This window comes from Solanum lycopersicum, chromosome 8, assembly GCF_036512215.1.
Source record: "Solanum lycopersicum chromosome 8, SLM_r2.1".
NCBI classification, from domain to species: Eukaryota; Viridiplantae; Streptophyta; class Magnoliopsida; order Solanales; family Solanaceae; genus Solanum; species Solanum lycopersicum.
Window position 1 is genome coordinate 54,615,796 of NC_090807.1, and position 26,956 is coordinate 54,642,751.

General features: G+C 33.0%; 2 protein-coding genes and 2 long non-coding RNA genes across 22 annotated transcripts; 1 reads left to right on the forward strand and 3 right to left on the reverse strand.

The window, feature by feature from the left end:
* Positions 1-604: 604 nt before the first annotated feature.
* On the reverse strand, positions 605-5,192 carry LOC138337762 (uncharacterized). Its single transcript, XR_011211169.1, has 3 exons — positions 4,483-5,192; positions 992-3,416; positions 605-867 (listed from the first exon to the last, which is right to left on the reverse strand). It is a non-coding gene; the product is annotated as an uncharacterized lncRNA (long non-coding RNA).
* Positions 5,193-5,252: 60 nt separating this feature from the next.
* Positions 5,253-10,576, reverse strand: LOC138337764 (uncharacterized). Its single transcript, XR_011211171.1, has 2 exons — positions 6,971-10,576; positions 5,253-6,312 (listed from the first exon to the last, which is right to left on the reverse strand). It is a non-coding gene; the product is annotated as an uncharacterized lncRNA (long non-coding RNA).
* A 1,504-nt stretch (positions 10,577-12,080) lies between these two features.
* LOC101260845 (uncharacterized) lies at positions 12,081-19,405 on the reverse strand. Of its 14 annotated transcripts, none has more exons than XM_069288064.1 (7): positions 19,265-19,405; positions 16,036-16,153; positions 14,792-14,965; positions 13,069-13,794; positions 12,876-12,974; positions 12,622-12,780; positions 12,081-12,337 (listed from the first exon to the last, which is right to left on the reverse strand). In XM_069288064.1, the coding sequence occupies exons 3-7, from the start codon at positions 14,900-14,902 to the stop codon at positions 12,335-12,337; spliced, it is 1,098 nt and encodes a 365-aa protein (XP_069144165.1). In that variant the 5' UTR covers positions 14,903-14,965; positions 16,036-16,153; positions 19,265-19,405; the 3' UTR covers positions 12,081-12,334. The 14 variants fall into 14 exon arrangements, with proteins under 14 accessions (XP_069144165.1, XP_069144162.1, XP_069144166.1 ...); XM_069288061.1 differs by having other exon boundaries at positions 13,069-13,950; XM_069288065.1 differs by lacking the exon at positions 12,622-12,780 and having other exon boundaries at positions 13,069-13,950.
* Positions 19,406-21,618: 2,213 nt separating this feature from the next.
* LOC778264 (green ripe-like 1) lies at positions 21,619-25,461 on the forward strand. Of its 6 annotated transcripts, none has more exons than XM_069287632.1 (4): positions 21,619-21,770; positions 22,001-22,199; positions 24,294-24,640; positions 24,886-25,461. In XM_069287632.1, the coding sequence occupies exons 3-4, from the start codon at positions 24,332-24,334 to the stop codon at positions 25,306-25,308; spliced, it is 732 nt and encodes a 243-aa protein (XP_069143733.1). In that variant the 5' UTR covers positions 21,619-21,770; positions 22,001-22,199; positions 24,294-24,331; the 3' UTR covers positions 25,309-25,461. The 6 variants fall into 6 exon arrangements, with proteins under 6 accessions (XP_069143733.1, XP_019070582.1, XP_010324963.1 ...); XM_019215037.3 differs by having other exon boundaries at positions 21,626-21,770; positions 22,001-22,450; XM_010326661.4 differs by lacking the exon at positions 22,001-22,199 and adding an exon at positions 22,391-22,450 and having other exon boundaries at positions 21,626-21,770.
* Positions 25,462-26,956: the final 1,495 nt, after the last annotated feature.

Below are 26,956 nucleotides of genomic sequence, written 5' to 3' on the forward strand. Positions count from 1 at the left end.
CTTCCATCAAATTAGTTCCCCACATATCTAATTTTTTGGACAACTCTAAAACTATCACATCATTTGAAGAGGCATTATCAACCGTAACAGTAAAAACGTTATCCAACTTCCAATCAAGTAAACAATTACTAATAGACTCAGCCAAATGCTCACCTTTATGACTAATGATAGGACATAAATTCAATATTCTTTTATGAAGCACCCAATCCCTATCAATAAAGTGAGCAGTCAAACACATATAATTGATTCTTTGCACTGAAGTCCATGTGTCTATTGTGAGACAAATTCTTGGTTGTATTTCTCTTAAAGATTGTTTTAAATTTATTCTCAATTCACCATAAAGTTCATAACAATCCCTTGTTATGGTTCTACGAGAAGGAATATGAAGCAAAGGCTGGACTTTACTCATAAACTTCTTAAAGCCTTCTTTTTCAACAAAACTAAAAGGTAGTTCATCCAAAATAATCATCTCAACTAAAGCTCTCCTACATACCTCTTGCTCAAATTTCCAAGTCTCTAAATTGTTATTTTGAATATTTAATAATTTTTGAATACCGGGTGCAACAGTCGGAGGTTTATACACTTTACGCTGATAAGTTAAATGTTATATTAGTCCACTTGTTCATTTCTTGTTGTATTGTCAGCATAATATTGTTTAAAATGTAAGCACTTTACTTTAACTAATACACCATTTTCAAAAACCTTTTCAAAGTGTTGCCAAACAAGAGATCTAGGATCCATTTTTTTTGTTAAATCTATACCAATCGACAAATCATTGCTATTACTAGGGGTATTATCCGTAGACTCAGCCATACTTATTCGACTTTGATCAGCTACACCCATGTTTAATTCTGTTTGTTCAGCCATCTGTATATATAAATAAAATCACAATAAATTCCCAATAACTAGTAACAAAAACAAAATCAGAAAAAAAAATGAAAAAAGTCAAAAAAAATTAGAAAAACTGAAATTCTGAAAACAAATTACATACCTGCACCTGGCTGCTGCCTGCTGCTGTCGCGGGCGGCTGGGCGGCTGGCTGCTGCTGTCGCGGCTGGCGGCGCTGCTGCTGGTGGACGGTGGACGCCGGCTGGAGTAGAAGAGGAAGAAGAGTTGTTAAACTGCTGAAAAGGAGAGGAGAAAAGAAGAGGAAGAAGAGTTGTTAAAGTGTTGAAGAGGAGAGGATGAGGAGTGAGGAAGAGTCAAAATGATAAGGTATTAGGGTTTCTTAATTTTTAAAAAAAATTATTTAATATTAATAATTATTAAATATAATATAATTTATAAATTATAATATAATATTTCGGTTTAAATCGAAATATCGAATTCCAAAGTAATATGTACCGAAAATCGAACCGAAATACTGAAAATACAAAAAATTAAACCGAATATCGAACCGAAAACCGAAATACCGGAACCGAAATTTTGAAAAATTTTGGTTCGGTTCGGTGTTTCGATTTTTCGGTGTTTATGCCCACCCCTAGTAGAAAATGATTTGGTGAATATAAATATATAAGAACGAAGGGAATAATACTTTTTTATTTTTCATGATAAAAAAAATCTTCTTTTTCGGCTATATATGAAAATGTTTAAAGTAATTTAATGTGAAAAAAAGACAAAATTGGTGATTGTATGTTTGATAATAGCTATTTCAATATGTTTGATTTTAGTATGAAATTAATGCACTAAAAATGTGTAATTGTACACGAGTGAAACAAGACATGAACCGTTATGATAATGACACTGTCGCGCCCCATTTTCGCAGAAAACGGGTTTTGTGCGCGACCTAACAACTCTTTTGGGATTTCGATTTTGAGGAGTCGCCACCTAACGAATTAAGGCGTCTTAGGACACCTATCTAACCTAAGTCTAACTAAGGTCAACGAGCCAGAGATTAGGGTAAGGGTTCAAATTACCTCGAGGGAAAGGTGTTAGGCATCCCTCGAGGTCCACAAGTGTGGGTCCCGGCCGTATCTCATGCAATCTATGTGAGGGTTACAATTAGCAATCAAAGTCACTTCATTTATTAATTTATTTAATCTTGCTAGTGATAACAAATACAAAACAATTAATACTATTAATTTGGGCATGCAAGTCTAGGTGATAGCAATAAATAAACAATCAAGTTTTGTTTTTATTTAAGCATGTGAAACTATGTTATAAACAAAATTTATAAATATCAAACAATTAATATGTGCGAAAGTAAAGTTTGAAAATTGAGCAAGTTTTGAATATGAATTTTTTATTTTTAAAAAATGTTTGTTTCTTTATAGGGATGATGCCACGATATTGTTGATCGCGCTCCTCCACCATAGAAACAATTTTGATTTGAGGTCGGTCTAAAAATAGCTTATGTTTTTTGAAAATGATTTAAAAGATTTAGTTTACATGTAGGCACATAAATTATTTACACATAAATGCACATAATTCTTTTGAAATTCATGGGTAGGTGGTACTTCCGAGGATGCGTCGGTTTAAAAATTGGAACTAGACCTCATAGTTCCTTTGACTTTCCCACTAACGATAGGTTAGGAGATAGTACTTGTAATTTATTTCAAAAATAATGTAATAATCAATCCAAAATTCCAAAGGAAGATTGAATAATGACTTTTAAGAAAATTATGTTGCAAAGCTTTGTAAGTACTAAAAACTAGTAGAACATTAAGGTGGTAAATTTATTAAATGCAAAGGTTTTACGATGAAATATATTTAAAGCCAAATAATTTGTTAAATGCATGAAATGATTTTAGCATCACTATTATTTTAAGAAAATAACATATTGCAAGGAATGCGGAAATCTTCAAGAAGACAAATAGGACTACTCATAAAAATAATATTAACTAATTTTAGGGGGAGGGCACAAACATGCACAAACAAGTTCTATTTTTTTTGGATATGTTAAAAGTTTATTTACAAGCCTATAGACATGATTTCTAGGTGTTAAAAAAAGTAACACATATATGCATAATTTTGTAAATTTAAATATTATGAACAATTTAATCCTTAGGCATGGTTTCTACATGACAAGACAATGCTAAAAGTTAGCACTTAATCAACCTACTAAATTATTATGATTTGATTTTAACATTAAAATTAATGGAATCTAGTTATTATTTTTTAGACTTATTAACAAAGCATCAAACAATTGATTGGATTATAACACCTACAAACAATAATTCTAGGTGGTTAAAGACAAACCTATAGGCATGATTTCTAAAAATTTATGATGAACAAGTAAGCATATAAATCCCCCTCCCCTAGACGACCCCCCAAATAAATTTATATATATGATCTTTAGAGTTACAATTGTTACAGCATTCGAATAAATAAAATAGGAAAAATATATATATATACATTCAAATAAACAAATAAATCTTTCTTCAATTAATCTTCAACTTGGACTTCAAGTTTGAAACCTGTCAAAGTAATCAAATAACGGATTCTCAATGTATTGTTAAAGTAGAAAGAGCGCAATGAGAGAAGGGAGAGTGATGAGAGAATTTGTGATTGAGAGTGAATGAGTGTATGAATTGATCAAATAATGAAGGGAGAGAGTCTTATTTATATAGCAAAGAGGGGGAAACAAATAAGGAAAAGAAATATTTTAAGGAATCAATTAAAATGTATTTTCCTTATTAGAATATTTTCAAAAACAAATAGTATATCAAACATAGACAAGTAAGGAATATAATAAGAATTAAATTAGGCAAAGTAATATATTTTTATTTTTTTTAAATAAAGAAGAGTCCAAAAATCAGATTTTAAATTATTATTATGTTACCAAAATAAACAAATAAGAATAAATTAGGAAGACTAATATATTTCCTTAAATACAGAGAAATCAAAATAACAAATGTTTCAAGATCAGCCAAATATAAATTTACTTGAATATATATCAGTAAGCATCAAATCAGCCTTAATTAAGGCATCTACAATCAATTACCAAACATTAATAAGCAAAAATCACCTTACCATAAAATCTTCTAGGATTCGTACAGGCAACAAAATCATCTTAGTACCACTAAATCGATATCAATCAAGCAAGTAAGAGGGAGGAGAAACAGTGAGATAACAGTATTACATGAAAAATATGTATTAATCCGTCATATAAGCAATCTATAGTTATTTACACCAACGGTAAATGTCAACAGAGCAACATTAGTAAGTCAAATGATATAATAATCAATAACTCCAAGATTAATTTAAAAAGTAAGAAAGCCAAAAAGAAATACTCGATTTGGAGCCAATTAATATCTCCACCGAATCAGACTCAAGAAGGGAAGAGAGTAAGAGAAATTTCTAATATCTCATGAACAGATTAAGAACAAGAAACTACTAATTCATAGTATAATCAAGTATGCAAGAATTTGAAAGCTACCAGTAAACCCACATAGAAGCAAATATGAAAAAATAAATCCTAAGTTTTAGTGGTCAAATTAACAAATTTATTAAAGGATGAAACAAATTTAAAAAAGAACTAACCTTCAAGAAATCTGAGACCTTTGAACAGTGCCGAATCTCGTTGTTTCTGGTTGCTGTTCACGCTGGCCGGAGCTGCTGCTTGCTCCCACCGATGATCGCAACTGCTGGATTTTTCGCCCGTGACTGCTTGCTGCTCTCCTCGCTAGGCTGCTGGTTTCGCTGGAGGCTTCACCAATGGTCGCTTCTCGCCGGGAGGAGATGGAAGAAGCGGATGAGAGGAGGAAGAGAGGGGGCGTTGGGGCTGCTGGTCGGAGAAAGGCGAGAAGAGAGGGAAAGCGGTTGTAGTTGGAGTTGTTGTCGCTGCTGGTGGTAGCGCTGGTGTCGGAATTGTTGGCTGGCGTCTTCTCCACCAATGCGGCTGCTGGTCTTGGCCTGCTACTCCTGTCTGCGGCTCTCCAGGCGTTGCTGCTACGCGCGCTGCTGGTGCCTGGTTCTGCTGTTCTCGCCAGCAAAATGGAGAGAACGAAAGGGAGAAGGGAAGGAGGAGGTTGGGCGATGGGAGAAAGGAGACAGAGAAGAAGGAGGGAGAAGAGGAGGAAGAACAAAGGGCAGATACAATAGCTGCCAGCGGCTGCTGGCTTCAACGACGATGGAGGATCTCGCCGGAAAGAATGGGGGAAAAGAGAGAAGCGGCTGCCAAGGAGGGGGGGAAGAGAAGGAGAGAAAAATGTTTTAGGTTTTTTTTTTGGGTCTTTTGGTGTTGTGAAAATAAAGATTTAATCACAACCATTAGATTAATAAGAGATGAAGGATTAGGATTCGATCTAGGATTTATTTTTTAAGATGGACGGATGAGATCAAAAGATGAAGTTTTGAAATTAGATTGGCAAAGATATAGAATGGCTAAAATTGCAATTAAAGTGGCTAGAATATAAATGAAAGAGTGGTTGTGATTGTGATAAAAAACTTAATTGGAGTTGGCTAGAATTGGAAGAAATTAGAATAAAATAGGCTAGAATTTAAATAATATTTATTAAAATACTACATACATTAAAATATTTCTTTTGTATAATTGAAAATCATCTAAATTTTAAAACATTTGAAATAATATTTACAATAATTTTATAAAGTAAATAATACTAAAATATATAATTTTTGAGAAAAATCGACTAAAACTTCCAAACTTTAAGTAAATTTTAAAATACGTATTTAGTCGAATATAATCCTAAAAATGGTTAAAGGTCGGTCAAAATTGGGTGTCAACAGCTGCCCCTTGGTTGATTGAGAATGAAGAATTAATTGTCAAGCAACCAACGTTGACTTAGTAGCCGATTTTGTCCGACCGACGAGAGATGTCAGTTGGATCAATTGAAACGATATAGAGTTGAAAAAGGATACGACCGAGACCTTGGTTTTAAGTCGCCTACATATCTCTGGTTATACGAGAATCAGGTCGTGTGTAGTTTTAGATTCAAGAGCAAATGAAACTCTTAAAAGTTGAAAGAGCGCTAAGGTATTCAGAAAGCACGATATTGGCTTGAATGAATAAGATTAGAGTAGCGAGAAAAGAGAGATTGAGAGGCTAGAAGAGCGTGACAAATAAGCAGGAAGAGGTTATCAACATTTGAGCAAGGTTTGGAGTATGAATAGTAAAGAATTGATAAGGTCTTTGTTGTGATAGATGATAGCATGATAATTGTAATCCAAGGGCGATCGATCATATCTGCAAATTCTAGATAAAATGTTAGCTTATAAAATAGATAAAGTATGAACAATAATGATGAAATGTGAGTTCTAAATAAATGACAAGAGGTGATAAGGAGCGTATCTGTTTGAGACGTAGTGCAAGCCTTGATAGTCTTTAACTTCTTGAAGAATTGAAACCCATCTCTGAAGAATAACGTCAAACTCCAAAATGTTTGATAGTATAAACATATAATAATATAAGCAAAATGTCTGGTTGTAAGGAGAGTCTAAACGTCTTTTAAATGCGGACGAGCCTAAACATCATATTTTAAGGCGGAAAAGCCTAAATATCCTATTGTAAGGTGGAAGAGCCTAAATGTCGTATTGTAAGGCAGACGAGCCTAAACATCGTATTGTAAGGCAGAAGAGCCTAAATATCCTATTGTAAGGCGGAAGAGCCTAAATGTCGTATTGTACGGCAGACGATCCTAAATGTCGTATTGTAAGGCAGACGAGCCTAAATGCCCTATTGTAAGGCGGAAGAGCCTAAACATTCTATTGTAAGGCGGAAGAACCTGAATGTTGTATTGTAAGGCAGATGAGCCTAAACATTGTATTGTAAGGCAGATGAGCCTAAATATCCTATTGTAAGGCGGAAGAGCCTAAATGTCGTATTGTAAGGCAGACGAGCCTAAATGTCGTATTGTAAGGTAGACGAGCCTAAATACCCTATTGTAAGGCGGAAGAGCCTAAATGTCATATTATAATAAGGCGGGAGAGCTTAAATATATATTCAGTCAATCGTAGAAAAAAATTGATAATAGCCTCTTCAAAAAAATAATCTGAGGATAGTATAACTTACATAGTAGCTCCTAAATATGACAGTACGCTCATATATAATTTATTCCTGCATCCAGAGAAAAATCGTAAATTCAAAAGGCAAGAGAGGGTCATACCTGTGCTTGTTTTGCCTTTAGAGTTGCATTCCGTTGTGACGAAATTTTTGAGGATTTCTCAAAAATTTCTGCCCCAGTTTAGAGAATAAGATATATACTCGCTTTTTCAAACATCTTTATAAAAAATTTTGAGGTTTCCTCAAAAATTCTGCCCAGTTTATTAGTAAAGGAATTTTGATCCTGCTTCACTCAAAGAAAAAACTATAAGTTCCAAAGAAAGTGATTGTCTTGTATTTGTACATTAAGGCTGGACTTCGAATTCAAGTGTCAATTATGTTCATGGATTGTCAATTAGTCTAGATTTGAAATTTTAAATGAGTGTTTCGAATGACCATGGGAAAGAAAGAAAATTTATTTGATAGAGACCGGACCCATCGAGGGTTGCCTACGTATCCAAAAAGGAAATCAGGTCAAACATAGTTCAGAATTACAAGGAAAAAAGAAAGGAATAAGGAAAGCTTTGGGCATAAGGTCGGAGAACAATAAAGCCAACTTTGTTCATAAGAGTCTTGTCCATATCAATTTCTCTGATGTGATTTACGCTTCCTTGTCAAGTGCCTAAAGTACATCTTTGTAGGATCTCCTTGAACGATGATTTATTCGCCATAGAAGGATTGCAATTGTTGTTTTGTCGTCCTTGTTGCACTATAATTTTTCCTTTTTCAATCATATTCTGAATCTTATTTCTCAATGCCACACATTCTTCGATGTCATGACCTTGAATGTTTGAATGATAGGCACAATTTTTGGATAGATCAAAGTTTGAAGTAGAGTGCTTGGGAATCCATCCATTTATTGGTCTTAGAAGTCCTTTAGCCCATAATCTCTGGAAAATGTCGGTCAAATTTTCCCTTAAGGGAGTGAAGACACGAGGTTTCCTCACCTTATGTTGAGATACCTGAGGGTTGGAAGGTTTAAGAATAGCATGAATTTGCTCAATATTCTGATTTCTTTGTTTTAGAAGTATATAGGTAGATGCATCTTCATTCCTTTCATCTAATGAGTCTTTCAGGACTTGAAAAGATTTTTGTGTATCAGCAATTCTTCCAGACTGAATGTCATATTCTAACTCTTTTCCAATTCAAATTAGACTGTCGAAACTTTGAATACCAGCAAACAATAGGGTTTTGTAGTATATACCCTCAAGTGATCTGATGAGAGTTTGGACCAACTCCACTTCATGCGGTAAGTGACGTATCTTGGAGGCTTCCATTCTTCATCGTATGACATATTCCTCAAAAGATTCATGACTTAATTTCTTCAATTTGAACAAATTTAACATTGTAGGGTCAACCTTGTTATTAAACTTGTATTGTTCCACAAAATCTCGAGCCATGTCTTCCCATGCGAGCCATTTGTCGAAGTCTTGTTTGACGTACCAAGTGAAGGCTATTCCTGATAAGCTTTGAATAAATAACCTCATTTGGAGAGGTTTATTGTTTTCTAAGCCAACTAGCCTGCTGCAAAAATCTTTGAGATGTGCCATTGGATCCCCACGTCCGTCGAACATGTTGAATTTTGGAATTTTAAATCCCGACGGCAATTCAACTCTTGGGTGTAGACATAAATTTTTATACCTTAAGTCATGAGTAGGTATTGAGTTTATTCCTCCATTCACCTTTTTCTCTAAGTCATGCATTTTTCGCTGCAGTGCATCTAGCTTAGACTTCTCTATTTTGTCACCTATTCCCTCATATTGTGAAGCATCAAAATTGAGGCGTGTTGGAGACCTTTGTTGAGAGAGGGTGTGAGTAGGAATAGGACGAGGAGAGATAGTCCAAAAGGTACTTTGTTGTGGACGAGAAGATGAGTGATTTTTTCGAAGGTTGAACATATTTGTCATGTTGCGAGTTCTTAGTCGAGACAAAATCCAAATACTAGACAACCTTTAGTCAAAGAAGCAAATCAAACATAAAAGCCAGTTATTATACAGTGAGCCAAAATTATAATTTCAAATGAATGACACAATACCCTCAAAGTGCGACAATTATAACAGTTAATAGAAAAAGACACATAATTGATTCAAGTTATACTTTGCCAATTTGAAGTTTAGAGTTGAAGAAAGACTTTAACTCCATTTTGACATAATGACTTGATTTAAAATATGATGATCAAATTGACACATAAATATGCAATTTGTCTAAAGGGTGTTGGGGCCCTTTAGACAATAAGGTGGCTACTAATTATATGGATTGACGTCAAGGACCAAACCACCTAGGGCTTATGCAGCATGTATGACTTAACCAGTACTTCTAAGAGTTGGCTTGACACGAACTTGAAAGGGATTCTATGCAAGAGGCTCGTGGCTTCGCGATAGTAAAACTATCTGTTACGTCCACGCATATGCCGACTCTCTATAATGGGTATTTGAATAGGATGGAATTGGAAACCTAAATAAGCCACAAAAGTGTAAAAATGACCAAAATAAGCCACTATTTTAGTTAGAAACTAAAATAAGCTTAGTGGAAAAAAAAAGTTTCACTTTATCTAATTTTTTAAACGTTTTCCGTTAGTGTCATAACATTTATTTTTAATATATAACGGAATTTTTTCTTACACTTTATAAAGTGGAACTTTTTCTTCCACTTTCTAAAATGGAACTTTTTATTACACTTTATAAGAGAAATATTTTTCACGTTTCAAAAAAGCTTTTTCAGTGTTGTCATACAATTATGTTGATTTGACATGTCATAAAACGGAAAAAAATATTACACTATGTATTTTTATTTTTTTTGTTCTAAAAAAATTTTCAATCTCTATTTAAGGTCGTTTAAAATGATTGAAATCACCAACAACAAAAAAATCTTCTATATTTTGTTCATTCAATCTCAAAAAAAATGTCTTCTACGCCTAAAGTTAAAGTTTCAATTTATTGGGATGGTGAAATTATACATGACAGAAATACCGTTTATTATAATTGTCCTCTCAAACACAATGCTAAATATCCAATTAATGTTCGATATCATAAATTCATTTCATCAATTTATAAAAGAATGGGTATAAACAGTACTGATTATAATTTGATTATAGTCGGAAAATACCCTACTTCATTTTTATCACAAGGATAAGTTAATTTTGGAGAGTGGATTATCTATAATGACGAATCGTTGACCGACTTTTTGAGGGTTCCAAATGACTACATAGATCAAATCAAGTTAACAATACTTGAAATCTATGTTAGGAAGGAGCCTAAGATTACTCAACAACGTTCTCATTTATCAGTCGATGCCAATCCCCAATTAAAAAATCGTAATAGCGTTGATGAATTTTCAATAACTCAATCTATTGATTTTCCTAACATGACTCATTATCAAAATATTCTTACCGTCGATATGATTTTGATTTAAATGAAACTATCAATGAAAGTGATCGGTATTGCTCAATAATTATATTTCAATCATTATTTGTTGATTTTGTCGATTATTTATTAGTTTATATGATTTATTTTTCTTATTATTATATATTTTGTAGCGGTTTAACTTAGTAAGATAGGAATATTGCTCCAAGTTATGGATTAGATAATTATTTTGGTCAGTCATCACACTTTGAAATGATGAAAAATGTTGGGACATCCTCAAATTTTCATGTTTCGCCTACTTTTGGTGTAGATGATTTTCAGTATGTTCAACGTTTGATTTTTTTTATTTAAGTAAGTAAACTGCATGAGTGAAATATTTATACTTTTTTACATATATAGGGAAAACATTACACAAGATGAACCCATTGATCCTGTGAATATCGATGATCGTGACCTTCCTAATTATGGCTCACCTTCAGCTAGTGATAGTGATGATTTGCCTAATGCTGAGGAATCAGGAGATAATGTTCCATTTGAGGCATCATCTAGTGATGATGATTTTTCGACTCTCAATCGATCGCCAAGACCAATGTCCATGAGCCCGTTTCATAATCATGAAATTCCTTATCTTGATCATCTCCCAGATGGTTCAGATATCTTTGGTGATACATATGATGAGTATACATCACAACGTACGTGGCATGAACCAGAAGATTTCATGAATGGTGCTATTTATATTAAAAAAGGCATGTTATTCAATTCAAAGAAGCAGTTGCAAAGAGCAGTTAAACTTCTACATTTGAAAGTAGCAAGGGAGTACTTTGTTATTAAATCGACAAAAAAATCATGGCGACTTGTTTGCAGGCGTGTAGAACAAGGATGTCGATTTAGGTTGACTTCTTTTATTGATAAACATACTAACATGTGGAAAGTTGGAAGATACATTGAAGAACATACATGTGATATGGGTACATGTCGCGAAAGACATTTCAACTTGGATGTTGAGATGATTGCTAATGTCCTCCGTGTTGATATAGAAAGAACGCCAAGGCACTATTTTATCATTAGATGATTCTTATTTAATAAGAAAATATTCATTTTTATTTGATAATTAATATTATTATTACTTTTCAGGTTTCCCATCAAAGACTGTCAAACAGCCGTTCTTAAAGCATATGGCATTTCGATAAGTACAAGAAAAGCCTATCTTGGTCGCAAGCGGGCTTTTGAAAAAGTCTATGGTACTTGGGAGGGTTATTTTGCCGAGTTACCGAGGTTCATAGAAGCTTTGAAACACTTCAATCCTGGAACAATAGTAGAATGGAAAACAGAGCGGCGTGTCGATGTCATTGAACATGTATTCAACTATGTGTTTTGGGCTTTTAAATCATGCATTGATAGGTTTGTGCATTGTCGTCCTGTTATATCGATCGATGGAACACATGTCTATGGAAAATATGATATCAAGTTGTTGATTGCGTTACAATAGATGGTAACGGCTCTATGTTACCTTTGGCATTTGCAATAGTTGCAAATGAGATCATAGAGACATGGACTTTATTTTTGGATCATTTGCACTTGCACGTTGTGAAGGGTCGTAGAGGGGTCACATTGATATCAGATAGGCATCACGGAATACTCTCATCCGTGTATAATTATTCGAATTGGCAGGCTCCATTTGGGTTTCATCGTTTTTGTTTAAGACATTTGAAGGCCAATTTTCAAAAAAAAATCAAAAATATCACTTTGAACAACCTATTATGGGCAGCTGCAAATCACTGTCAGGAGAAAAATTTTTTGAAAAAAATGGAAATGATCAACGATATTAATGCGGAAGTATATGTGTGGCTAATGAAGAACGAACTTGACAAATGGACATTGCACAGGGATGGAGGTAAGAGATGGGGCATGCTGACGACAAACACTTCTGAATCATTCAATGGTCTTCTCAAATCAGCAAGGGGTCTACCAGTTACTGCAATGGTAAGACTCACTTACAATCAAGTTGTGAATCGATTTGTTACAAGATCAAAATTTGTTAATCATCTAGTACAGGAAAAGCAACAATGGATGCCTAAACCATTCAAGATTTTTTAGGATAATCGAAAAAAGTCAAAACATCACACACTGATCAACTATCACCAACAAAGGGAAAACATATTTGAGGTGAAAACACATATGCATCATGGTCGTGATGGTAATAAGCATATTGTAAATGCATCACAAGGAAAATGTCAATGTGGTAAATGGCAATCATACCATATTCCATGTTCTCATGCAATAAAGGGATTTGATCAAATTGGGTATCAAGCATGGGAGCATATGGCACCAGAATTCACTGTGCGTAGCTACAAAAATGCCTACTTTGGACAATTCAATCCACTCGGCGGTGAAAAGTATTGGCCTGATAGTCCCTTCCTTATGATAGCAAATAAAAATTATTTACGAAAAGTGGGCATAAATAAAATCAAAGTGTTAATAGCTACTGTATTAAATAGATAAATAACACGAACCTGCAACTTAATTGGATCATCAAACAATCCTTCAATAAAATCTTGAGTGTTATAAATAGTAGTATCTTCAGTGTCAAAACGGACAGTACCTGATGTGCCCTACAAAAATATATAAATAGTTTTATTTTTTTATTTTGAAATATTTATATAAGTTAGTAATGTTTTAAGTTTAAAATTAATTGTTAATTCTTACCGCGATATCAGGTATATAATCTCCAACATCTATTGTTGATTCATAGCTCATATGTCCAATTCCTTCCACATCTCGAGTCAATCTTGAATAAGGATCAAATGACATATGTAATAAATTCATGATATCTGACGTGCCAAACTGATGAACATGCAAATCATCAGCCTCTACTCTCACATCTGCCCCTATGTCTGGAGGAATAGGTATACCACCAGCGCCACATCCTCGAGCGCGTCCTCGAGCTCTACCTCTATGCCCCATCCGTCCACTTCTGGGTCCTCTTGCACGCACATGTTCAAATAAAGGATCTCCCTCAAAAAATGGCTCTCTAAATTGTATTCCGGCCTCAAGCAATGTATCTTTAACAATCTGAGATACCTTTTCACCATGTAAAGCAGAGGTTGTGTCTCTCTGCCACTGTAATGCAAGACTATACAATTTAAATAGTCCTCTGGACATTGCAATACTAGTACCAGCAAAATGAACAAAGCCTGACGATACGTCAACCTCTAATGTAGGCCTACCTATAAGCAATCTTCCATGCCGCATGTACCATAATCTATACCCTGCCCCGCTAGTACCATCATTTACCTCAACAGCTAAACTCTGATGTCGATTACCCCAATCACAAAAATATTTATCCATCATTTCAAGAACCTCTGCTCCAAGCCTCCTACGCTGATCATGCGCGTGGTGGTTGGTTCCCCAACTAGGAATCACAGGTACATGCTGGGAATGACCAAACTGACGCATTACTCTATCAGGCGAGTGCACTTCAACAATCTCTAGGCAAAACATAGGGACACATGCCATCCATAGAGGCTCATCGACCATACAACAATGAGGCAGTGTATGTAAAATTTCATTGTACAGTGTCCATCGAAACTATTTTTAAAATATAACAATTAAATAAAATCAACATTAACTGATTAGTATACAAATAAAATTATTATTAATTTACTTTTATATGAAATTTATATTTTTTAATTAATGAAATGTAACAACGTAGGAATCCATATACATATATACATAAATTACAGTGTGGATGATAACACATACTACATGTTCAAGCAGAGACAATTGATAGGTTAACATATAACGATTTAATCGACATCTTTTTATCGAAAAATATTATTATATATAAAGTTATTTTCGCAAAAATAACAAGTGTATATCTCACAAATTGATTCTTTAACAACTTTAATTTTGACCTTTTTCAAAGATTGAGTTCTCCCATCAATCAAGATTGCAATTGACTCGTCACCTAATTAATTAATTTATTTTCTAGTATAATAAGTTATAGTATAATATCATACTTTAATTATATTACGTAAACTCCCGGGAAATATTGATATTTAATAACCTTAATTATAATAATATTAATCTAAACTATTCTCTCTCTCTCTAAATATTTTACTTCATCAACACTCACATCTCAACTAATTAGAATAGTAATGATAGGTTTGCAAATAACATAATAATTAATAATAAATAACTTTTCGTGAATTTATAACATGAAATAAGCAATACAAAGTTTGGCTAGCTTAATGCTGCAATTTTATTTATTTATTTTAAATAAAATAAAATAGTAAAACTATTTATAGTCCAATTCATGTGGACTACTAGAGTCAGCAAAATATCATTTTTTGTTGTATTTTTATTATTATATGTGTATTATTTCATTTAATATTTAGCAATCATATATAATGAAATTTATTTTATGTACCTGATCCTCCGTCATGCGGTTTAACTGGTCTCTGATCGGGATAAGAACATGATGTGACTCGGTATCCCTATCAATTCCACGCGTCCAACGCCTAGCATATGGAAGTAACATGTCACCATCATGTTGAGGAGGAGCTGATGGCTGTACAGGCAAGATCCTCTCCCAACACCAAACCTTGATGTGACAAACAAAATAATTAAATTGTGAAGGGGAGTAAAAGAAAAAAAAATACTAATTGAGTAAGTAGTGAGAACATATATGATGATCGAGAATATTTTAACTAAATAATGTTTAAAATTCTTAGTTATTAACTATGACATAATCATGAAGAATGCTTCATATTATTAATCAAAATCTAACAAAGAATAACGATATAACTCTCTCGGCTTTCAGCTCAAGTTGGTGAAATAACTTAAGTCTGCTAACTCCAAAAGAAATTACTAAAACAAAATCACACAAATAGTAATTATCCTCATTTAGAAAGAGGGAAAATAAGTGTTATCATTCCAATTAGAAATCTAAATTAGTTATTTGCATTTATTTGCGATCAATTGAGCACTATTAGCTGACTAAATATCAAAAACATAATCGATATGAAAATTAGTCATTATGATATTTTTTTTGTTTGAATAATGAAGCGAGATGAACAATGAAGATTAATGATATAGCCGATCCAACTTGCTTGATTTTGAAGTATGGCAGGAGTTATTGTTGTATGAAACCTCTATATTTTAGTATAGTATTCCAATCGAAGCATAACAGAGATTGAGATAACATATACTACAAAGTGGAACCTATATATTTTAGTATAGTATCCACATGTGCAAGTTTTAAGCTGGCATGTGATGCAGCATCAGAAAAGGGGTAGAGAAATGCGCGCTTTAATGTTCATATGTGTGCATACTAAGCTTCTCTTGTTTCTAAACAATTTTTTTATTTTTTATTTTTAAAAAATTAGGCAAACAATCCCTTGCCGGTAAATGAAGCAGCTTCTCGCCGGAAAATATAGCATCTTACACACCTCGCCGGAAAATGAAGCAGCTTCTCGCCGGAAAATATTTCAAGAACATTAAAAAAAATAATATCATTCTAAAAAATGTTTAATGTTCCACTAACAAGCAGAAATTAAGAGAATGCTAAATCAAGATGTTAAAGAATGCTAAATCAAAAATACTATACTAATACAAGATGAGATAAATGAAACACATTTTAAATAAATAAAATATGAGATGTTAAAGAAATACCTAATTTATATAATTTGTAGGGACGAATTGTTATGTTGTCGGGTTGTGCTACTCCAAATTTTTGATTTATTTACTGTGGGGCTGCTTCATTTGTCGGATTGGGACCATCAATGTTCATCTTCAAGTAACATAAAAGCCATTAAAGTGAAAGAAACAAGGAGAAGGTGAAAAGATGAAAGTAATTTTCTATAAAGTGGAAGATTTTCTTCCACTTTACAAAGTGGAACTTTTTCTTCCACTTCATAAAGTGGAAGACTTTTCTTCCACTTTATAAAGTGGAAGAAAAAGTTTCACTTTGTAAAGTGGAAGAAAAAGTTCAGTTATACATTAAAATACACGTTATGACACTAACGGAAAACGTTTAGAAAATTTGATAAAGTGGAACTTTTTTTTCCACTAAACTTATTTTAGTTACTAACTAAAAAAGTGGCTTATTTTGGTCATTTTTATATTTTGGTGGCTTATTTTGGTTCTCAACTCAATAGGATGAGAATAGTTGTGAGAGGTGCAAAGGCACAGCATCACGAGAATAAAATTAAAAAAAAAAAGGAAGAGGGTCCCAATTTGGGGAAGTATGAGCGGAATGCCCATTATCAAAGCAATAAACATTTAGCATTTAAATTGGAAAGCGATAAAATATAGACAGTTCATAAACAATAAATAGATAAATAAGCATGAATAAAGGAAATTAAACATGTAAAGATATAAAAACTAAGCAAATAAAGAAAGACGGTATGGAATTAAACATGTAATTAAGCAAATAAGGGAAAAGGGAAGATGTGAAACATGGTAATAAAAAAAAGGAAAAGGGAAAGGGATGGAACATGGAGAGAAAACAGTAAATAAGACAACAAAATAAGCTAAACATGGTAAGCACCTAACAAATAATGAAATGACAAAAATAAAGTAAACCCCACATAAATAAGCAATTAACACGTAATGGTAAGAACCTAATGTCCCCAGCGGAGTCGTCATTATGTCGCGCCCCATTTTCGCAGAAAACGGGTTTTTTGCGCGACCTAACAACTCTTTTGGGATTTCGAGTTTGAGGAGTCGCCACCTAACGAATTAAGGCGTCTTAGGACACCTATCTAACCTAAGTCTAACTAAGGTCAACGAGCCAGAGATTAGGGTAAGGGTACAAATTACCTCGAGGGAAAGGTGTTAGGCATCCCTCGAGGTCCACAAGTGTGGGTCCCGGCCGTATCTCATGCAATCTATGTGAGGGTTACAATTAGCAATCAAAGTCACTTCATTTATTAATTTATTTAATCTTGCTAGTGATAACAAATACAAAACAATTAATACTATTAATTTGAACATGCAAGTCTAGGTGATAGCAATAAATAAACAATCAAGTTTTGTTTTTATTTAAGCATGTGAAACTATGTTATAAACAAAATTTATAAATATCAAACAATTAATATGTGTGAAAGTAAAGTTTGAAAATTGAGCAAGTTTTGAATATGAATTTTTTATTTTTTTAAAATGTTTGTTTCTTTATAGGGATGATGCCACGATATTGTTGATCGCGCTCCTCCACCATAGAAACAATTTTGATTTGAGGTCGGTCTAAAAATAGCTTATGTTTTTTGAAAATGATTTAAAAGATTTAGTTTACATGTTGGCACATAAATTATTTACACATAAATGCACATAATTCTTTTGAAATTCATGGGTAGGTGGTACTTCCGAGGATGCGTCGGTTTAAAAATTGGAACTAGACCTCATAGTTCCTTTGACTTTCCCAAAAATAATGTAATAATCAATCCAAAATTTCAAAGGAAGATTGAATAATGACTTTTAAGAAAATTATGTTGCAAAACTTTGTAAGTACTAAAAACTAGTAGAACATTAAGGTGGTAAATTTATTAAATGCAAAGGTTTTACGATGAAATATATTTAAAGCCAAATAATTTGTTAAATGCATGAAATGATTTTAGCATCATTATTATTTTAAGAAAATAACATATTGCAACGAATGCGGAAATCTTCAAGAAGACAAATAGGATTACTCATGAAATAATATTAACTAATTTTAGGGGGAGGGCACAAACATGCACGAACAAGTTCTATTTTTTTTTGGATATGTTAAAAGTTTATTACAAGCCTATAGACATGATTTCTAGGTGTTCAAAAAAGTAACACATATATGCATAATTTTGTAAATTTAAATGTTATGAACAATTTAATCCTTAGGCATGGTTTCTACATGACAAGACAATGCTAAAAGTTAGCACCTAATCAACCTACTAAATTATTATGATTTGATTTTAACATTAAAATTAATGAAATCTAGTTATTATTTTTTAGACTTATTAACAAAGCATCAAACAATTGATTGGATTATAACACCTACAAACAATAATTCTAGGTGGTTAAAGACAAACCTATAGGCATGATTTCTAAAAATCTATAATGAACAAGTAAGGAATCTAATAAGAATTAAATTAGGCAAAGTAATATATTTTTATTTTTTTTAAATAAAGAAGAGTCCAAAATCAGATTTTAAATTATTATTATGTTACCAAAATAAACAAATAAGAATAAATTAGGAAGACTAATATATTTCCTTAAATACAGAGAAATCAAAATAACAAATGTTTCAAGATCAGCCAAATATAAATTTACTTGAATATATATCAGTAAGCATCAAATCAGCCTTAATTAAGGCATCTACAATCAATTACCAAACATTAATAAGCAAAAATCACCTTACCATAAAATCTTCTAGGATTCGTACAGGCAACAAAATCATCTTAGTACCACTAAATCGATATCAATCAAGCAAGTAAGAGGGAGGAGAAACAGTGAGATAACAGTATTACATGAAAAATATGTATTAATCCGTCATATAAGCAATCTATAGTTATTTACACCAACGATAAATGTCAACAGAGCAACATTAGTAAGTCAAATGATATAATAATCAATAACTCCAAGATTAATTTAAAAAGTAAGAAAGCCAAAAAGAAATACTCGGTTTGGAGCCAATTAATATCTCCACCGAATCAGACTCAAGAAGGGAAGAGAGTAAGAGAAATTTCTAATATCTCATGAACAGATTAAGAACAAGAAACTACTAATTCATAGTATAATCAAGTATGCAAGAATTTGAAAGCTACCAGTAAACCCACATAGAAGCAAACATGAAAAAATAAATCCTAAGTTCTAGTGGTCAAATTAACAAATTTATTAAAGGATGAAACAAGTTTAAACAAGAACTAACCTTCACGAACATGAGACCTTTGAACAACGCCAAATCTCGTTGTTTCTGGTTGCTGTTCACGCTGGCCGGAGCTGCTGCTTGCTCCCACCGATGATCGCAACTGCTGGATTTTCGCCCGTGACTGCTTGCTGCTCTCCTCGCTAGGTTGCTGGTTTCGCTGGAGGCTTCACCAATGGTCGCTTCTCGCCGGGAGGAGATGGAAGAAGCGGATGAGAGGAGGAAGAGAGGGGGCGCTGGGGCTGCTGGTCGGAGAAAGGCGAGAAGAGAGGGGAAGCGGCTGTGTTTGGAGCTGTTGTCGCTGCTGCTGGTGGCGCTGGAGTCGGAGTTGTTGGCTGGCGTCGGAGTTGTTGGCTGGCGTCTTCTCCGCCGATGGGGCTGCTGGTCTTGGCCTGCTACTCCTGTCTGCGGCTCTCCAAGCGTTGCTGCTACGCGCACTGCTGGTGCCTGGTTCTGCTGTTTTCGCCAGCAAAATGGAGAGAACGAAAGGGAGAAGGGAAGGAGGAGGTTGGGCGACGGGAGAAAGGAGACAGAGAAGAAGGAGGGAGAAGAGGAGGAAGAACAAAGGGGAGATGCAATAGCTGCCAGCGGCTGCTGGCTTCAACGACGATGGAGGATCTCGCCGGCAAGAATGGGGGAAAAGAGAGAAGCGGCTGCCAAGGAGGGGGGGAAGAGAAGGAGAGAAAAATGTTTTAGGGTTTTTTTTGGGGGTCTTTTGGTGTTGTGAAAAATAAAGATTTAATCACAACCATGAGATTAATAAGAGATGAAGGATTAGGATTCGATCTAGGATTTATTTTTTAAGATGGACGGATAAGATCAAAAGATGAAGTTTTGAAATTAGATTGGCAAAGATATAGAATGGCTAAAATTGCAATTAAAGTGGCTAGAATTGAAATGAAAGAGTGACTATGATTGTAATAAAAAACTTAATTGGAATTGGCTAGAATTGGAAGAAATTAGAATAGAATAGGCTAGAATTTAAATAATATTTATTAAAATACTACATACATTAAAATATTTTTTTTGTATAATTGAAAATCATCTAAATTTTAAAACATTTGAAATACTATTTACAATAATTTTATAAAGTAAATGATACTAAAATATATAATTTTTGAGAAAAATCAACTAAAACTTTCAAACTTTAAGTAAATTTTAAAATACGTATTTAGTCGAATATAATCCTAAAAATGGTTAAAGGTCGGTCAAAATTGGGTGTCAACAGACACACAAGTAAAAATTGTCATAACTTGCATAGTGCTACATAATTATTTGCAAGAATACCAAAGTAGCAATGAAATATTTATGGTCTATGAGTACGAAAATATAGTTGCGAATGATATTGACCAATAAATGACTCAACTAACAATGTTGATTCGTCTTCTCGGTCATATGATCAAGAAATGCAAGTTCAACATGAGGAGATTGTTCATACTATATAGGGGAATATATATTTAAAACTAATACACTACAATTCATGTTCAATTTTTTTAATTGAATTAAAGTCTGATCAATGAAAGTTAGATGAAACAATTATTTAAGTGGAGAACAAATAACTTTATAGTAATTTATTATGCAATTTTATAAAAAAAATTATTTTGTAAGAATGAATAAACAATTGGGACTATTTTAATAGTGTTACATCTTATGAAATTCTTATGTTTATGAGAAAATATACAACAGAAAAATTTCATATTGTATATCCATACAAAACTTTAATTTCATTTCATGATTTCATATCACATAACTAAACAAGCCCTAAATATTATTTTTTTTCTAAATTTAAGCACTAATGGTGAGTACAATTTTATCCTATCATAGTTATAAACTCAAAAAGTATTTCACGTGAAAAACTTTTTGCTCTAAAAAAGTCAAAAATAACATCTTACTTTTGTAGGATTTTGTAAAACTTATTTCACTAAATTTAAAATAGATTTATAATCACGCTAGTAACATCTAAAGAATTGTCTCCAAAAGTTTTGAGCGATTCTTTTAATTGTCTTGTGACCGAACTGGTGCTGGTCAAACGAATAGTTGTATTTATGTTATTAAAAAAATTGGCATTTTCAAAATAGGTATAAAAACATGGTCTTTTTAAAATATTGGTCTAAATACATAGAATGTCAAAGTAGATAGGCTAGGATAATAAATAATTCATCTAAATGGAGCTTTTAATTTTGTTTATATAACAACTCAAAATAAAACAGATAAAGTGGGAACCACATGAGGCTTTTCTTTGTAATGTCTAGGGTGGGCCCCAGTTCATGCATCTAACCCAAATTCTATCTTTCCCTCATTTTCAAAATAAAATAAAATTAGTCGATAAATAATAACCAATAATAATAATAATGTTTGAATAGTATAATGGAAAATGTGAAAAAGTAAATATTTTTATATGTATGTTCGACACTTACCCCCATTGCTTTCTTGTGTGCTTCATCAATCAAAGAAAAGGGCTAAGCAAAAACTGTTTTCATCACTTTGATTTCTTTGCTTCATTTTGAAGGTACCATTTTCTTCTTGTTCATTAATTCTTGAAATTTAGTTATTTTAGAATCCATGAAGATTTCATTTTTTGAGTAAGTAAGACAAAGGGGTTTTAAGGTTTTGATTGTTAATTGCCATATATAGACTTGTGAGCTCTTTAGATTTTTTTCATTAATGTAGTTGATGTCACTAGATTCTTTGAAGTTAGAAGCAATAGAAAAACTTTTTTTTTGGTTTTGGTTTTTTCAGATTATCCTTGAGCTAGATAGGGTTCTGTGCAACTTGTTTAACAATGTTGTTGGTGATTTGAAATTCAAAAGCAGTTTTGATTTCATCTTGGAGAATGTATGTGTTGTCTTGGTTGATAGAGGAAATTCCAAAAGCAGTTTTGATTTCATCTTGGAGAATGTATGTGTTGTCTTGATTGATAGAGGAAGATGGCAAACAAGTAAAGCTTTTCAATTCTTTTAACTCAATTGATGATCAACTTTAAATGAATTCGGTAAAAAAACAAAATTGTAATTTAGTAAGATATGTGTAGTTTGATTGTAGTGTTATTTAGTTGTAATATTGCCCTCTTACTATCTGTTGTTTGTTACTACCTATTGTCTTTTGTACTTTTATTGTGTCTATTTCTAGTTTGTTTATGTCTTGAGCGAGGGTCTACTGGAAACAACATCTTGGCTGAGGTAGATTAAGGTATGGTACACTCTACTCTCCCCCGAACTTCAATCTGTGGGAACACTTGGTATGTTGTTGTTATTTAGTAAGATAGACTGCAAATGAGTGAGTTTTTGGGAGGAAATGCAATGCAAGTCTTAACCACTATGAAGTTAATGATTCCCTTATCACTTGTTGCTTGAATTGATGGGTGCCGTAATACATTTTATCAGGTCCTGGTATAGCAACTTGTCAAGGTGTCCACAAAAAGCTTTAAGGAAGTTACATTAGTGTAGAATCCGTTGAAGATAATGCAGAACATCTTTTTAAAAAAAAAAAAGAAGTTGGGGATAGAGGAAGGAGATAACAAGGTGGAGAATTGAACCCTCACTATCCAACTTACTGAGCTACTAAGATTATCCCAAAGAAGAACATCTTATTAATTCCACTTACAAAAAAATGTTGTGATGAAGTAATAATCTTGTTAATGTGGGTAAACTTCCGTGTAGAAGTAATACACCAAAAAGTAGAGAAACCAACAAACTGTCAGAGAGATTAACCAAAAACAGGAGGTTATTCTTCAAATATATAAACTTATCATGAACTCTTCCATGCTCTCCTTCCAAAGGATCCATATAAGGGCTACATAGGCTATCTCTCGTGTCCTATGTATTCTTGCTTTCTTCTAAGGTCATCTGTCTAACAGGTCCTTTACTGTGCCCAACATTATCCACTGTACGTGCTCAGGACCAGCTTCCATTCACCACAATTGGGTAACACATGAAAATGCAGCAGTAGGTTGTCCAGATATTTACGGATCTATACATAAAGCACCATCCCGTACATTAGTATTATTCCTGTTTTTTGTGTTTTTAGATTTATTTGTTACTACCGCTTGTTTCTATAGCCTTGATCATTGTATCATCTTATTGTTTTTTTAGTTTGTTCCTGCTTCTTTCTTTTGCATCTTTCTTTGAGCCGAGAGTCTATATGAAACAGCCTCTCTACCTTCAAGTAATTTGTAACTATATAGGCACTTTCTGGATGCTGTGTTAGTAATACAACTACATTTTGACTATCAGTGAAGAAATAATAATGTGAAATCATCCAGTCTGATCGAAACACAAAGCATAAGTTTTAGCTTCTTTCGTTGTAATTGACTGTATGGATATCCCTAGCAGTTTTTTGTAACTTTTGGTTTTGGTACCTTCTTGGTACTTAAGTCACTAAACCTTAACCTCATCAAAAGAAAAAAAAAAAAAAGAGATAGCATCTTTACCATCCAGAAAACAAAACCTATAAGTGCAGGTTTAGAATCACCATTCCATTGAAGTTGTGAAACAATTCACAGTTCCAGAAAATCTTAGTTATTGACAAGAATCACCAAAATACAACATATGAGAGCAAAGAAATACTATGGAAGAAACACAACTGACATAAAACTTATGTCGTAGTAGAGATGTAGATCATAATGAAGATATATTCATTGTTAACAGTCCATGTTAAGTTGGGGCATTCAAATTATGCATTCAAAACAATAGAAAGAGAGTTAAATATTTTAAGCTGTGATAGAAGTTTTCCTGAACTGTATGCTTGCATAAATGGGATCAGTTACCACCTTTTTATATGGATATCCAAGAGAATTTCTGCATTTCTGGAATTGTTGAATTTTAGTTGCATCCAATGAAATGTCTTATTAATTTTGTAATGGCTAAAATCATTTTTCAAGCTTTTTTAACAATCAGTAGTCATGGATGTTTATGCAATTATGCTACATCGGCGGATCAAATAGTGCAGTTGTATAAAGCATAGTGCAATTGGCACCTAATGTTTTTATAGCTGCTTTCACTGATAGTTTGTTTTACTCCTTTTCTTTTCACAGAAACCTTTTTTCATGACTGCAAAATTTCATGTCGCCATATGCCATCAGGAAGACGTTCTTTAATGGATTTGGAACCTGCCTACAAGATGGAGAGCATAAGAGCAGTCCAAGATATTCAGCATGAATTTTGGCCTCTTGATGAAATAAATGGAGAGAATGCTAAGTTCCCCTGTTGTTTAGTTTGGACTCCTCTACCAGTAGTCTCATGGTTGGCACCTTTCATTGGACATGTAGGAATATGCAGAGAGGACGGTTCTGCCGTGGCCTTTTCTGGTTCCAACTTTATTAACATTGATGATTTTGCATTAGGTTCTGTGGCCAAATACCTTCAACTAGACAGAAAACAGGTACAATTTACTGTAGCATGCTCTTAGCCTTTCAATTGTTTGTTGTAGCATTATGTCACTCACTAACCTCTCCCCCCATCTTCCTTAACGCATCGCCCCTACTATTTATATTCACATATAACTTCCAGCAATTCCACCTGAAACACTATGCTTAGTTAGTAGTTACCCCACATAAAGAAATAGGGCAATTTGATCTTACCAACAAAGTATTGACAAGAATTTCTGAATGGTGAATTATTGGACAGTGCTGCTTTCCACGAAACCTTGCTGCACACACATGTAAGCATGGCTATAAACACACAGAGTTTGGGTCTGCAATTACTTGGGATGATGCCATCCAATCAAGCGTTCGTCATTTTGAGCACAAATCGTACAATATATTCACTTGCAACAGCTATTCTTTTGTTGCTAATTGCCTGAACAGGCTCTGCTATGGAGGATCAATGGATTGGAACATGATCAATGTTGGTGCTCTTTTATTGTTCAAAGGACATTGGGTTGACAACATGTCAATCTTGAGATCATTTTCACCTTTTATGCTAGTTGTATGCTTTGGCATTTTCATGGTGGGATGGCCTTTTATGGTAGCATTATTGGCTTTCTCACTTCTTCTTTTAGCATGGTTTATTTTTGGTACTTACTGTCTCAAAAATCTGTTGGATTCCTAGGTTTCTTGTATCACACTGCTACAAGATTAAAATTTGTTAATCCTTAATATGTGAAGAACCCCATAGACTTTGATAACTCTGCACTCTAAAGTCACAAGTGTAGTGGAATTTGGACAATATCAAGTTACCTAATAGATATTCACTTTGATTCAATTTATGACACATTTTTCTTTTTAATCCATTGGAAAAAAGAATGAGTGACAGTTTACCTTAGTTTTGGAACATTATAAAAAAAAAATTATATTTTTAAACTGCGTGTCTAGTCAAAAATCACATTGAAACAACACGACTAGTTATAAATTGTCGTCACTGATACTTGGAATTTGGGGCGTCCATCAGTTAATTCGACTTAATGTATTATTAGTCTAGCTTTCAATTTTTAAATGCACTAAATTAGTAAGATATTATTTTATTGATTTTTGATCTTTAATAGTTTAGTTTTTGATTCGACAAATAAAAAATATTCATAAAATAGTTATATAAAGCAAATCGGTGGCTTGGAGGCTGGAGTTTGAATTTTAGCGCATTAAAATAAAGGCTTTTAAGCTTAGAATTTGTATCTATCGAACAGTTTTTTTATTTAAAAATTATTTTTTATTGCAGATATGGGCAAAAAATGTGTTCCACTCACCTTGAGCGTATATAGCAGTTAAAAATCATATTTTTCTTATATACTTGATAAGTTTTAAAATAAAATAATAAAAATAAAATGGAAAAGCCTTCTTCTTCTTCACTGCAGCTCTCTTTCTCTAATCCTTCAATTCTTCTTTTGCTTTAACCTTCATTTTTAATTATTTTTTCAGCAATTGCTTTGAAATGGCCGCAGAAAAACATAAATTAAAAAAATAAAAGTCAAATTTGAGTTAAAAATAAATTTGGCGAAACTTTATTTTTTTTGACAAGACTAATATGAATCTGAAATTATTTTCTTTGAAACCGCTAAAAGATTCAAATTCTAAAGAACTTACAACAGTGAAGAAGCGAAAAAATCAACAAATATTGATTGTTATTCAAAAAAAAATGAGATTGGAAAAAATGGCAACTATAATATTGAATTAGAATAAAGGATAGAACTTATTGGAGTATGCGATTTTAGCCGGAGGCCACTACGTGTTTTCCGGCGACAAACAAAATGAGGTAGAATGGAAGCCGGGGTGGGCATTTTGGCAAAGAAGAAAAGGCAGAAGAATTTTTATTTTTTTTTGGGGCCAAAAATAACATTTTATTTTTAATATATATTTTAATCAAGGCAACTTTCAGATAGGTATAGCAAATAAAATATTCATATTTGTATGTTATAGCAAAGTTTACAAAATTACGCTCCATAGCAAACATAGAAACTGCATAATTCGCTGTACATAAACAGTTGAAGCAAATTATATAAAACGAAGTGTATAAAACAAGAAAGAGAAAGACACTTGGATAGAGAACTATATAAAAACTAAGTGTATAAAACGAATTATATTATTATAAGTTATAGAACGATTATATACAATTTGAATTTGTATAAAATGAGAAAGAGAGAAAGACAAAAGAGACTTGACAAGGAATATACAATTGAATTGAATGGTATAAAACGAGAAAGAGAGAAATTATATACAATTTGAAAATTGTATGAAACGAGAAAGAGAGAAATGCAAATGAAACT

Bases quoted from the DNA above. Each gene is read 5' to 3' on its own strand.
- LOC101260845 (XM_010326733.4), bottom strand. The intron at 13,951-14,791 runs GTACATAAAATA...TTTTAAAAATAG, and splicing joins ACCGCATGACGGAGGATCAG to TTTCGATGGACACTGTACAA. The intron at 12,975-13,068 runs GTAAGAATTAAC...ATATTTTTGTAG, and splicing joins ATTATATACCTGATATCGCG to GGCACATCAGGTACTGTCCG.
- LOC778264 (XM_069287632.1), top strand. From the start codon at position 24,332: ATGCCATCAGGAAGACGTTCTTTAATGGATTTGGAACCTGCCTACAAG. The intron at 24,641-24,885 runs GTACAATTTACT...ATTATTGGACAG, and splicing joins TTCAACTAGACAGAAAACAG to TGCTGCTTTCCACGAAACCT.